General features: G+C 37.3%; 1 protein-coding gene across 50 annotated transcripts in view; it reads left to right on the top strand.

The window, feature by feature from the left end:
• Positions 1–13993, top strand: part of Abi3bp (ABI family member 3 binding protein) — a 216708-nt gene that overhangs the window by 151347 nt on the left and 51368 nt on the right. For 16 of the 50 annotated variants that reach the window (XR_010056273.1, XR_010056272.1, XM_017598136.3 and 13 more), the window contains 11 exons: positions 496–579; positions 2196–2255; positions 4025–4105; positions 4886–4972; positions 6387–6446; positions 7135–7218; positions 8337–8396; positions 9238–9318; positions 10182–10238; positions 11220–11279; positions 11926–12006. The exons of 14 other annotated variants lie outside the window; for them this stretch is intronic. Coding sequence is in view for 34 of the 36 variants with exons in the window: in XM_017598136.3 (XP_017453625.1) it covers positions 496–579; positions 2196–2255; positions 4025–4105; positions 4886–4972; positions 6387–6446; positions 7135–7218; positions 8337–8396; positions 9238–9318; positions 10182–10238; positions 11220–11279; positions 11926–12006 (795 nt within the window). In the remaining 2 variants the exon portion in view is untranslated. The remainder of the gene's footprint in view (positions 1–495; positions 580–2195; positions 2256–4024; positions 4106–4885; positions 4973–6386; positions 6447–7134; positions 7219–8336; positions 8397–9237; positions 9319–10181; positions 10239–11219; positions 11280–11925; positions 12007–13993) is intronic. 20 more of the 50 variants (XM_063270909.1, XM_063270907.1, XM_017598120.3 and 17 more) reach the window with 14 other exon arrangements.

Raw genomic sequence — 13993 nt, 5'->3', positions numbered from 1 at the left:
AGGCTGAGTTAATTTGTGCAGCTCTTATAATATGATTTGCTTTTTTTTAAGCTCTAGATTTCTGTGCTTTCACTGTTTGCATGGTTTAGTTTTTACCGTTTTAGGGAATGACAAAACTTTGCTTTGATGTGGATGAAAGTAGAAAATGTATTCAAGACTGGTCAATTGAAGTTGTTTGGGCTCCCATTAGCATGAAACGACCACATGCATACTTGTACACACTATAACTCTACAAGTCTTTGGAGCCTTCCTCCACTCAGGAACCTTTATGAGTACCTATAGGAAATATTCTTGATATGTAGATCCATATTTCTTCATGAATTTTGTTTCTCAGAGAAAAGCAAGTAGCATAAAAAAGCACAATGTCAAAAATATGACAAATATTCCATAGCTCAAAAGGGAAATTTCTTGAAGTTCAAAAAACCATAAGAAGTGTATTCCTAGTCATTTCTAAAACCCCCAATCCTGTATTAACCTGGTATTTTCTTCCTTCAGTTCCCAAACTGTCTCAACAACCAGACTTTCCACATCCCAAACCTAAAACCACAAGGAGCCCTGCAGCACCTCCGACAGAACTGGGTAAATGTGTAGGTCCTGGGTTAAGAATTCTGACAGCTTATCCAAGTAGTTCCTACAGGAAGTATAATAGCAACTGAGGGTCAATAGCTCAGATAATGGATAAGGCAGTGGTTAAGGGGTGGTGAGTCCTTATGCTCTGTGTTTTTCTGGCTATGCTAGTCATTACCAAGTGTTCATAGGGAACAACAAGAGAGCAAGTATATGATTGTATTAGTGGGGATGATTTCTCAGTTACTGTCAGGTCCTGTGAGTCATAGTAGGCATTGGGTAACAATAAGGCAACAATAAGTGTTTTCTGAATGGTGCTAGGGAGTAGATACTTCAGGCTTTGTAGAGCATATGGTCTCTGCAGTATGTTGTTTTGGTTCCATGTGTTTGTCTCCTAAAACTTGATAAATGTAAAGTAATCCCTACAGAGAAGCTAGCATAGTCTTGAGTGGAGGATAATGGGGAAGTTCAGAAGGGCAGAGCATACACAAGAGCCAATGAAAGGAAGCAAGTTTCCTCTTATGAAAATGGTAAGGCTTCTAGGAACTGATTGGCTTTCATGAGGCTCCTGCAACTATTAGTCTATTTAATGTGCCAAACAGATAGCTAATGTCTGAATATGACTTGTGTCCTCTGAGGCCTAGTCCACAGGTACTGTTAGAAAGCAGTGGGTACCTATGGATGTTGGGATATAGCAGAAAGGTCTTATTTCGATCATTGAGTAGGTATGGCCTATAGGCATGTTAAAGAGTTTTTAATGTTGAACTTGGGAGCTTAGACCTAATCAGATAATTGATTTATGGCCACACTTTCCTTGGGTGCCTTTTTATGCCACAGACAGAGTAGCTGTCCCTTGTAATGTTCTCTTAAGTACTCAAGTTGGGTATCTTCTCAGTGAGGTAGATTTGGTCTAGATATTAGTCAGCTTTGTTCACTGTAGTAAAACTACTAGCATGGGCTACTTACAAAGAAGTTCGTCTAGTTCAAATACTCGAATGCTCACACTTTAGCTGCATATCATAGGTTCTGTAGTGAAGACTGTTTCAAGCTTGTATCATTTCATGGTGTGGTGCTATGGTAGCGCAAGTATAATATTTAGAAAGTATTTCAAACCAGGAATAGAGAGGATTGGAAGAGCAATTTTTCATTTTTATATGTATCCTCTCTGGAGAGCTCAAAACGTTATACAGACCTATCAAGGGGTCGTACAAGCCATCTCATGCCCTCAACGACCTTTTCACTAGATCCTGTCATCCAAAGGTACCACTGCTTTCTAACAGTACCTGTGGACTGGGCCTCAGAGGACAGAAGCCATATTCAAACTGTAGCTATCTGTTTAGTACATTAAGTAGGCTCAGATCATAAGAGTATGAGAACAACTTTGTAGGCCTGTGCCTACAAGGCTTTTGGGTCCTGTCTAAGAGAGGAGTTCACATCTAAGAGCTGAGATGTTCTATTCTCTTGGTTCATAGTTAACAACATGGCAGACTGTTTCAAGTGTATTTCATACATGTTTCTATTCTGCTAGAATTTGTTTTAAATGAATAGAGTAGGTTTTTGTAAATATAATGTTTGGATAGGACTTTTTGTTCATTTTTGTTGTTGTTCTTGTTGTTATTTCTGGCTAGTTTCTACTACAGTCTTTGAACCAGTTATTCCCTTAAAAGAGGATCCGGTGACCACAATAGGTAACGATACTCCTGACTCTCCACAAATACATTTTCTGTTCATTGTCAGGATCATCCCATGTTGCCACCCAATTACATTCTTCATTTCATTTGAACTGAACATCCTTAGAAGTACTTGCCTTTTGTTTGTTAGCTGCATGGGCCTAGTTTGTGTGATTGGTTTGTCTCATAAATTCCTTTAAGGTATTCACATGTTGCTTTATGGGTTTGGTTTAACCAAAATTCTTTGTTGAACCAGTTTTGTGTATCTTTGTTGTGTCCACCTCTTATTTGTGCGTGCCAAGCTTCTTTTCTTGTTAATATTTTGCCAATATGATTGAATAACATATTATCAATCTGATTTAGTAGTCTGAAGAGCATAACATCTAAGAGCAGAATATCTTTAAATAGTAAACTCTGACCTTACTATAAATTAAAGTCTTCTCTGTCTCCACCATAATTTAGATGATTCTCAGCCATGTTAGCCCAATCAGACAATTATAGGAAAGTTTTTGAAAATTCTAGTCTTGACTTTCTCAACTAATAATTTCAATTGGCGTATTGGTATTTCCACCTCAAAATATCTTCAATAACAATAGTTAAAATAATAGTATGGGGTACAGCTTTCATACATGGTCCAGAATTAAAGAAAGTACACCAAGCTTTGAAATTCCTAAAGATTTTAAATTTTTTTCTAATATATTGAACCATAAATTTAAAATTACTAAAGCTTACCTCCTTTTAATCTCCCAAAATTGTCTGAGAGTACACAAACTAAAGCTACCCAACTCTAGGTACACTAGGTTTCCTATGTAAACAAAGGGTCCTTGGTTCAAAGAGCCTGAAATTCCCCAACGGTTGCACATATCACATTGTTACAGATGTCTCCTACAGAAGGGACAATATTGGTTGGCAAGACCTTTACAATTGGAGGAGACACATCTGATGTGTCTTTCTTCTCTGTTGGGCAGTGAATGAATCCATGAGAGGTTATTTTTTTTAATGGCTTCTCGTGTATTTCTTAACTACAGAAACTTTAATGCAGTCATATTTTCATGAACTTGGAAGTTATTTTCTTTTTAGTGTCTCAGAATGCAAGTTAGTAAAAATGTCCTATGTCTTCCCTGTTAGAGTCAGTTAAGCATTGGATCATGAGGGACTGTTTGCCTGTAGCATTACAAAATGAGAGCAAAGATGATGCCTGACTGGGAAAGCAGTGCAAGCTACTGTTTGTCTAGGCAAAAGGACCTGTATTTGCCTTGAGTTTTACTAGTTTTACTGGCCATTCCACAGTGTTACATATTGGCTTCTTAACAGTGATCTATTCTTATAGCTCCAGAAGTTATAACTCAAAGACCAAAGTGCTTCCGGGTCTGGTTTTTCCTGAGGCCTCTTCTTGGCTCATAAATGACTGCCTTGCTATATTATCACCTGGCCTTTTATCTATAAATGTTCATACTTACTGTCTCTTCTTCTAATGAGGACATTTGACTAATTGGAGAGCCCTGGCCTTATGATCCCTTAGTTACATATTTAAACATTCTGTCTTCAAATGCAGCCCACTTCAATTTACTCCTTCAGTATATAAATTGTGAGGACACAATTCAGTCCATACTACTCTTCAACCAGAAAATTATATGTATACACACACACACACACACACACACACACACACACACACACACACACACACACTCTAGATGCTGTATCATGCTAGCAGAATCGTTTTGAAGCAAATGTTGTGTGTGTGTCTGTACATGTTTTTTGAAAGCTCCTATTTGTTAATTCAGTTCCTTTTACAGACCTTGAACCTGCTACAGACCTTGAAACACCTGTTGCTTTTAGAACCGAGGCCCCCAGGACAACGCTAGGTAACACCCTTACTTGCCATGTGATTCTATTGATCACTGTGTAGTCCACTAAGTCTCCATTCCAGCAAGGTGGCCTTTCCACCTTTCTGAGAACATAACTTTCATCTTTAGCCATCTGTTAGAGAGCTCAAAGCTTCTTATAGTCATGCTTCCTGTTGTGTTTATGAGAGCTAAGTATGTACTTAGTTCAATCATTAATAGCCACATGTAACTATTGAAAGTGCCATGTTGTCTTGTGCATCACAGAATTCTGTATTACAACTGAGTTTTAACCACCAATAGTAACTATTTATTATAGTCCTTTGAACATCTAGGTTTCTAGACCATATTTTGAAAACTATTATACAGTATGTTATGTTTGGTGATATAATTTTAGTAATGATATATGTAAGTAATGATTTAAGTAATGATATATTTTACTATAAATGGCTCATCTGAAATGTTAAATTATAGGTTTCTACCATAATATGACCCAAATCTCTCCCACCCTTCATTAAATGATTCCTTTTCAACCATTTTCTCCAAAGTGAAGGTCTATGGCTTTCTCCAAATGAGTATGAGTCTTCTTGCATTGAATGAACCACTCAACTATAGACAGGAATTTACTCCAGACTACCATTGATGACAAAAAGACATATTTCTTTTAAAAGAGTGAAAATTTCAAACTAAAAAAACAAATAATCTCTTGCCAGTTTAGGAAATCTGAGAGCTATTGAAGGGCCTCTTTTCAGTTTCTGAGGTCATAAGATCCAAAGTAACATGAGGTTTCTCTCTCTTCAGCTAGCAAAAAATCACAAAGAACCCGCCGTCCACGACCAAGACCACCTAAAGCCACATTGAGCCCTCAAGCACCTAAAACAAAAACTGGTAAATTTGAGAGTTACATGGCTTCTGGGTGAGCCTGATCGTCTGTCCCATCAGAGACTCAAAGCATTGCTTGTGGTAGGCAATAGCAGCTCTTACACCTCTGAGTGTGAGGACTAAAACAGCATCAATAACTTCTCTGTTGATGTTTTAAGGAAAATATAGGTGGGTGAAACCCAGTAGGAGCTGAATACCTTTTTTTATTTTAATGTAGGGCCTTTTATTGCAACTTTGTATTTAGTAAGTTTTAAACTATGCATTTCTATTCAAATCTTAATAGTGACACTACACTAGCAAACAGTATATTTAGTTTAAGTAAACAAATCCTAATTCCTTTACATATTCCCAGACTCACATTTGCAATTATAAATAATAGACCTGCTGTAGAAAGTTTCTTGCTCTTGTTCTTCTTGTTCTTGTTCTTCTTGTTCTTGTTCTTCTTGTTCTTGTTCTTGTTCTTCTTGTTCTTGTTCTTCTTGTTCTTGTTCTTGTTCTTCTTGTTCTTGTTCTTCTTGTTCTTGTTCTTCTTGTTCTTGTTCTTCTTCTTCTTCTTCTTCTTCTTCTTCTTCTTCTTCTTCTTCTTCTTCTTCTTCTTCTTCTTCTTCTTCTTCTTCTTCCTCCTCCTCCTCCTCCTCCTCCTCCTCCTCCTCCTCCTCCTCCACCTCCTCCTCCTCTTCTTCTTTTTCTTCTTGTTTTTCTTTTTGTTCTCATTCTTCTTGTTGTTCTTCTTCCTCTTTCTCATTGCTGTTGTCTTCTTCCTTCTCCTCTTCCTACTTCTTCTCCTCCACAATAAACTGAGATCACACTGCACAATGTACCCACAAAGTAACCATCTGAAATCTTTAAAAGGACAATATTAAGGTCGACTGCTTTTGGACCTTGAATATACTATAGGATTTTGATCAACGGAGAAAAAAGAAACTAGAGGGTCAGCCAATCAAGTTCCACAAGATTGGCAGGATCAGCACAAGCCATGCAATAATTAATATTTTTATAGATGCTTCAAACTTGTATCAGTGTTTACTTAAACATCGTAACTCATGTTAATGCTTTTTAGCTTGCTTTTCTAAGGACATATTAAATGAATGCATTAAAATTTCTTCTAATGCAATGTTTTCTATATATGCTAGAATTCTTTTATTAGAAACCTTACAGAATGTCATCTTGATTACTTTCCTTGTTTATATCTTCTTCTTCTCATTTTACTTCTTTCCTTTCTTCTATTCAGGTAGTTAAAAAGCTGAGCCCAACAGCCAAACCAAAGTTTAGCAAATTCTTAATCAAGCATTCTTTCAGATAAAATGTTAATTATATTCTTTCCCTTGGGACAGTTGATATCCTAGATATATAGTATATGTACATGTGCTAAGTCAATATGCATTTTTAAATTTCTTTGGCTTGTGTTGTTTTTGGCCAGTTCCTGCTGTAGTCCTGGAACCTGTCACTCTTAGACCTGAGGTCCAAGTAACAACACTAGGTAATGCTAAGCTATTTCTGTAACAAGCCTTCTTATTGCCATAGCAAGAGTCTCCTCTCACTTCAGGTGGAAGCTGGGATGTGAAAATTATGAAGACTTTATAATTGTCTGCTTTTGAGATATTACACATGAAACTTTTTTGGGCCATTTATCTGCCACATTACTTACTTGAAGTTGTGTCCTGTTTTGTGGTTTGTTTGAAGGTTGCTTTTGCTGCAGCTGTGTTTCAAACATGTCACAAGTCTCAGGTACACAGAGAAGACATTAACAACTTCTTGGCGCCCAAAGGGCCCATATTTACAGCACACTCTTTTGGGGCCTGGCATAATATTTTGTTGTTTTGATTCTACTTAATAAGTTTGTGTTTTTATAATTATATAGAGAACATATCATGGATTTTAAAAATTCAATTATGCATCATGAATCATAGATAGTGGAAATTTACTCTATCCAGTCAAATTTAGGAATTTTTCCTATCCATTTTAGTTCTGGCCGGGCTATCTTATGAAACTTAGATAACGATTACTATCCTTCATGTCTATAATTAAATAGCATTTTTTCTTCATAAAATTCTGTATGACTGATAGAAACTGGACGATAAACATGTGAGAGCCAGCAAGCTATCATCTTTTCTTCCTGACTCATAAAGAAAGAAAGTACAAAATAATCCAATCATTTCTCCCTTTAGCTCCTAAAAAAACACAGATAAAACATCGTCCACGTCCCAAACCAAAGCCTATACCAAGTCCTGAAGTAGCCGAGTCCAAGCCAGGTAAAGCCTATGCACTCTGTTTAAACAACCTCAGCAGTGTTACCTTAGCAGGGCTGTGGGAGGTATCTGAGTGGCTGAGAACCTCCAGTGTATCCCAGATAGAGCAAGGATACAGTTCTGTGTGTGAGGGGTGGTGGTCAAGTATCTCCATTGTACAGATGTCTAGCAAACAAGGTTGAGGGAAGTTTGTGGACAATTAGATATCCACCACTTCCTGTGTGCAACCTTCTCAATAACCACACATTTTTTTAAACTTCTTTTATCTCCTAAAAAATGGTTATTTTGGGGTCATTATATTCAAATAAAAGGTATTATTAAATACCTTTCCTTATCCTACTAACACCTTTGAGTAAAATAGATGTGGAAGCTATATTTTGATTTTTCAAACTTGCAAGACAGGGTAGAAACTATAGTTGAAGATGGCATAGCAAGAATCTGTACATGTACATGATGGATATTTGGGGGTGTAAACGAAAAGTCTTAGGTAAGTATTTGGAGCCAGGGACTAAAGATTAAAAAGGAGTAGAGTCTTGAAATCATACGAGAAGAAAGGAAAGGAATAACATGTGGAGAGAGAGAGGTGGGGGAGGGGTGAGATTAGTGAGAGGAGTCTTTGGAGTATTGCTATGAATGAGCTCTTCCATCAAGGCTGCAATAAAATCCTTTCTATATCTCAGAGGATATGCATATCCTCTTGGGCATGCATACCACGGTCTTAGGAATGTGATAGGGCAGTACAGTAGAGGATTGGGCTGGTAGACATCAGCAACCTCTTCCTTCTCATAAGAGCATAAACTCCTTCTTTGTCTATGGTAAAGCAACCCTACCAGTTCATCATGCTGATGCCTCAGTCTCTTACCTAAGCTGAGCTCTAAGCAATGCCCCCACAGTCCACTCTGGTTATTAATTAGATGAGAGATGAACAATGACAAAATGGCTACCTGACTTAGGGATGATGAAGTTTTAAGAAGTCAACTGCTTACTCTTTTCAGATTAATGGTTTTTAAATGTGTCGTGTTATAGAAACTATCTATGCTAGGAAGATTCAAAATGAAGAAAAGATCTATTTTTCAATTGTATAGAACAATCATTTGGTTTATTTTAATGCCTTTGCTTAGTTCCCACAAAAGAGCGTGAACCTGTGACACTCAGAACTGAGAGTTGGGTGACAACAAAAGGTATTAGCATGTTATGATGCTGGCTGTGTCCTCTCTCTTACCATTGCCAAACTTTATGCCATCAATGTCACAGTCACATGTTCTCCTTTCCATGGTGACACCATCATTCTCTTTGAAAATCTTTCATGATTCTATGAAAATCATCATTCTGAAAATACAAAAAACTTTGGCTCTTCAAAGAACTTGCCTTTTGGAAGACCCACCATAAATCTAACCCATATCATCTGTGAGACTTGTAGCCACATGTAATCATTTCATCATTGGGTGTGCTCTGAGGACTCACAAAAGTAGTTCTCATAATTTTAACCACTTCTATACTATCTCAGAGTTTCCTTAAAGCTCAAAAATTCTTCTCTTTATTTAGCCATTCATTCACTTTTACCATGTGACATTTGTTCTTTGATTGACAATTTCAGTTTATTATGTGTGTACAAACACAGCTTCAAAAAAACATCCTGATCAGTCATCACTGCTACCACCATGTTTGAGCAGGGATTCTCAACATTTTTGTGGGAGGGGTTCTCCCTATGTAGTCTAGCCTCAAATTTTCTAAGTATCTTAGTTGCGTTGTCCTCGAACTAGCACTCTTCCTATCACAACTTCCTAAGTGTTGGGACCACAAGTGTGTGCCGCCATTCCTAGCTTCCTATCAATTTCATTCTATACAAGTTCTAGTTTTCCCCTAACTTCTTGGCCTATCCAATAGGCTTTTGAGTTAATCAGTTGAAAAACTGAATTACCGAAAATATGAGAAAAATTTATGTTTTCCTAAATTTAGTACCATCCCCCCATTGCTTTTGAATAATTGAACTTTGTAATAATGAAGACTTTCTTTCCTTAGCTCCTAAAACACCAAAACGAACCCATCGTGTGCGCCCCAAACCTAAAACCACAACTCCTGAGGCTCCTCTAACTAAACCTGGTAAATTGAGTTTCTGGTCACAGGGGGTACTTATAGAAGCTCTGGGGAAGCCATGAGGAATGCCAATGGTAGAAGGGTTGGATCGTGTGAGTACTCTTGCCTCTACTGCCGTGTATAGAAGGAAAAATGTTAGGGTCTTGTATGGCAGCTAATTTGCTTATGATGTCTGTATAAGTATCCTCTCTATTACCACATATCTTTTTTTGGTGCTACTGATTAAATTACATTCTTCTCTGTTAGTGGGAGTTCTTGAATGAAAGAATTCAGAAGTTTGGATCTGAGTCAAAAAGAATTAGTAATCTTCCTGTGGATCTAGAATATTCTACTTTTGTAAGGAGAGCAGAGAGCTAGCTGTTCACTCAGTACCATACTTATTAAATGTCCCTTGTCCTGGTTTGCCTAGCACCCTTGTCACACATGAGATCTCAGCCCAACACTATCATGAGTCCTCAGAGTGCATTTGGTTCACTTCCCTTATCCTTGGCTGGACCTCATACAGAAAAATGATTGTATTCCTACACATTTAGACATGTTTCCTTAAACCTTCCATACAAAAGCCCAAGTTATATCTGTGCAGCTTTGGTAAATGTCTAAAATTTCTAGGACAGTATTCAATAGTAGTTGGAATGAGATATTCCATATACCTAGTAGAATATCATCTTGACACTATTAAACAACTTAGTGCAAAGGATAGGCAGCAACTGAGTACTTCTTAAAGAAATGTTTACCAGGGCACAATGTTACCAAATCATCAAGTAACAAGTATTAAATTGGAAACAGCTCCTTAACCTTGCTCCTTATTCCAGTAAGAGTGTACTGTTGTCTTACTTTTTACCTATGTTTATTTCACTGTCTTTAATTAGTTGCTGCTACAGATCTTGAATCCAGTGCTCTTAGCACCGAAGTGCCTACAACCGTGGGTAATAAGAATGTGTGTCTTTCTAATTGCAATGCTTTCCCTGCCATATCATCATATCGCCACTTCTGCATCTTAGGGCCATTCCATCACCATCCACTGTCATCACTCCATGGCATTCTTTACCTTGAAATTATCCTCAGTTCTATGCCAAGTTATTCATTGAATTCATAAGCACCATGCATGGACTAACTTCAGGACACCAAACCACCATGTAACTCACTGTTCAACACTCTGGCGTGTGCATTTTTAAAAGGTGCTGAGTAAGACTGTGTCTTCGTGTGAATCCCCGTCTGTCATGTTCATGCTCCGTATCCGTCAACAATTACAAAAATATGCTTCTTTATTCTGAATGCTTTTTTGGTGAACTAGAACCTTTGTGACACACTGAAGCAATAGTTTTTTAAAAACTTATGATTGTAGTAAGTTGTTAAACTTAAAGATGTATGCTCTTGAAATGTTTTGACACTGTTTCCATGCTAGAGACTCCTTTTCTAGAAGGTTCAACAGTCTTTTAAAATCAAGGACTACTTTCTGATGGGGATACTTCGTCAGTTTGCCTTCATACTTTTCAACAAATGAAATTTTAATTTGTTTAATTTTTTTAAACAGTAGACAAATAAGATCTGTATGTAGCTAACTCATGAGTTTATATAGAAGTTCAAAGAGACTAAGAAAGTTTTCATTAGTGTAGAAAAGCATCTATTGGGAAAACAAAAATGTGGCCAGCAGAATTCAACAATAGTGGGGGCAGTCAGTCAAATATCTAGAAGAACATCTTGTGTAGTGTGGCATAGTGAATTCTATACCGTGCCTTCTTGCAAGGCTATGCCATGACAACGTGAGTACCCATCTACGACCTAGCCCAGTGTGCAAGAAGCCAAGCATCTCTTTCCTGTTAGTTTGAGGCTGTAGATATTCTCAAAATTAGCCTAGAAGTGAAGTTTTAATTTGTCTTTGGTTGATTTTCCTTCTTTCTGTCCAGTTCTTACTACAGCCCTTGTACCTGCCACTCTTAGAACCAAGTCTCCCAAGACAACATTAGGTAATGCACCGTGCAATGGAATGCTTCTTCCACATTCTTCATCCTTGTTTACATGTACATTGCATCCTCATCCTAACTCCATTGTCATCTGCTTTATTAGATTGTCTTGCCGTCTGCTGCTGCTCATCCTCATGACTACCGCTTCTTGAGAACATTAAAGGTTCTTAAAGTCACCTCTTTGAAAAGCTATCCACAGGCCTAGACTATTACTATGCATGCTATCTTAATTCGATGTGTCATGTATTTTTGTCTGAACAATGCTTCCATCTAAAGCTGAATAGCAAACTCAGCTAGTAATATCTGTATCTCACCTAGACAGAGTAAATTAGAAAAATATCATGGTACAATGACTCCTTGGGGATGCTGAAAACTTTCAGTGTCTACCTAAGATCCTGCCACATGGAGATTAGTTTAAGCATTGTTTGACATTGGAGGCATATGGCTTTCTTCATTCATTGATGTAATTTTATACTTTATATTTATATTCTTTCTCAGAAATCTTTGGTGACTAAAAATCTAACAAAATAGGATAAAATATTTTAATCCAAAAGCATACATGCCCCAAATTTCAAGGAAAGATACCTTCATCCCAGTCTTCTTTCTCAAAACCAAAAGCATGAAATTAATAGAAAGTTTCTCCCTCCAGCTCCTAGTGTACAGCGGACACGCCGTCCACGTCCCAGACCTAAAACCACAGCAAGAACTGACGTGTCTGAGTCCAAGTCGGGTAAATGTGGAATGCATGGTTTCAAGGCTACTAGCAATCTGTCCCAGATGGGTCTCAAAGTAATGCCTGCAATGGGAAGTTCCTGCTATTTAAGTAAACTAAGGCGCTGGGTGTGGTTAATAGCTTCTCCTCCTAAGAGCTTCCCATAAGTGCAAAGCTTGAGGAAAAGTTGTCCCTAATTCCTTAAGTAACTTGGTTTGAATCAAGTTCTTGTCTTTCAAAGATGAATTGATGGCAAGGTTTGAATTAGTTGCTCATGGTTATGAATTGCTATATTAGCATTAAACATAAGATCTGTTGCTTTGGTTACATAAGCAGATAATTGTTTTCAACATCCAAAGAATTTAAGACACTAGTTTCATATACACTTTCATATACTACCTAAGGAAATGTCCAAAGCCATCTTTCATATTAATTATAGCCAGAAAACTAGGTACCTAGAAATCTCTTCTGTGGATAGAATTAAGAAATGTATAGCCAAGCTCAAAGTGATTGTGACTGTTTCCATAACCATCTTGGCTACTGTGGCCAACATTTCAGAAAGCAACTATCTGCTTCCTGTTAGTTCTAGAATTTAAAAACATGCTTGTTATTTGAAACTCATGTTATGAAAGAAAATGTAAGGCACTTGGTGGGTATTCAACTTTCTCGTGTTAATTCGTTGCTTTTACAAGTTTTAGTTTTGGGCTTTGAACTTGATATTCAGAGTACTGGGTCTCCAGAAACACTGAGTAATGATTTTTGTGACATTCAGTGAATACTCTTTTGCTTGCTGGTTAAAACTCACCTGCTGTGATGTCAGCATTGTTCATGCCTCAGAAGATTGTGGCTAGGATACCATTTCATACTTGGTAGTCAGTCGTGAAAAGTGTCTCTGACTCAAGTGTCACCTACTTATGACTTAATCCTCCCTCCTTGGAGCCACTGAAAGATATCAGTATGCTCTGAAATTCTCTTTAAAAATCCAGAGATCTATATTGTTGCTCCTCTCTTCAGTGGTTAGATCTAGAGAGCTACAGTAATTTAGAGACATAAACTCCCTTTTAGCAATTTACTTTCCATAAAATCAGTGTGCTGTGCTTATTACTCTGTTTTCAGTCATGAGATACCCTATTATCAACAAAATAAGCTGTACATCAAAGGTTTCCGGCTCCTACGTCACTGATGAGCTCCTCCAGGAGTTACTGATGGCCATTGCTCTTTACTAAGTAGCGACCTTGCTGGGTATCCATGAGTATTAATATTTATTACTTCAATTAACAAGTGAGCATTGGAGCTTTGGTTTCTAAGGGAACCCTTAGTGATGCTCAGTAAAAAATAGTTTCGTTGGAAGGAGGTTGCTTCAAATCAGGAAGTAGCAATTATATTCTGTGAAGGGTTAGATAGTAAACGTTTCAGACTTTGCAGGTCACTCAGTCTTAATCACAACTGCTTACACATACATTGTAGATGCAAGGCAACAAGGTTAGTATGTGAATAGGCCTTGTATTACTTCGGACCATGGTCCAATTAGACTTTGAGTTTCATACCATTTTCATATTTTATATGGTGTAAAATGTTGGTCATTTTCCCATCACCTAAATTTGGTTTTTAAAGATTCACTGGCTGACTTAAGTCCTTTTGTTCCAGCTCCTACTGAACTGCAAACTCGTGTTTTGAAACCAATGACCTCATCAAGTCTAGAAATTACACAAAGTCAATCTGGCAAATTGATTGATTTATCTGTCTGGCAGTACTTCTTAATTTTATCCACAATTATAAAGGTGTAGTTTATTAAACAGTATGCTAAATGTTTGCTGACCCATATAAAATAATGCTAATCCCTTTGTAGCCACTGAAAAATGAGAAAAATCCTTTAATAAAGATTCTTTTATGTTCCCTAACTATAGAGAACCTTTTAAAACATACCACGCCTTTCAAATTACAAACAGAATTTAATGTCAGTGTTAGGAATACTGTTGCTGTTCTCTAGCGCTTAGATTTGAAA

Source organism: Rattus norvegicus, chromosome 11 (assembly GCF_036323735.1).
Source record: "Rattus norvegicus strain BN/NHsdMcwi chromosome 11, GRCr8, whole genome shotgun sequence".
Classification (NCBI taxonomy): Eukaryota; Metazoa; Chordata; class Mammalia; order Rodentia; family Muridae; genus Rattus; species Rattus norvegicus.
The sequence above is the reverse complement of the archived record's forward strand: the minus strand, read 5'-3'. Positions and strand labels throughout refer to the sequence as shown.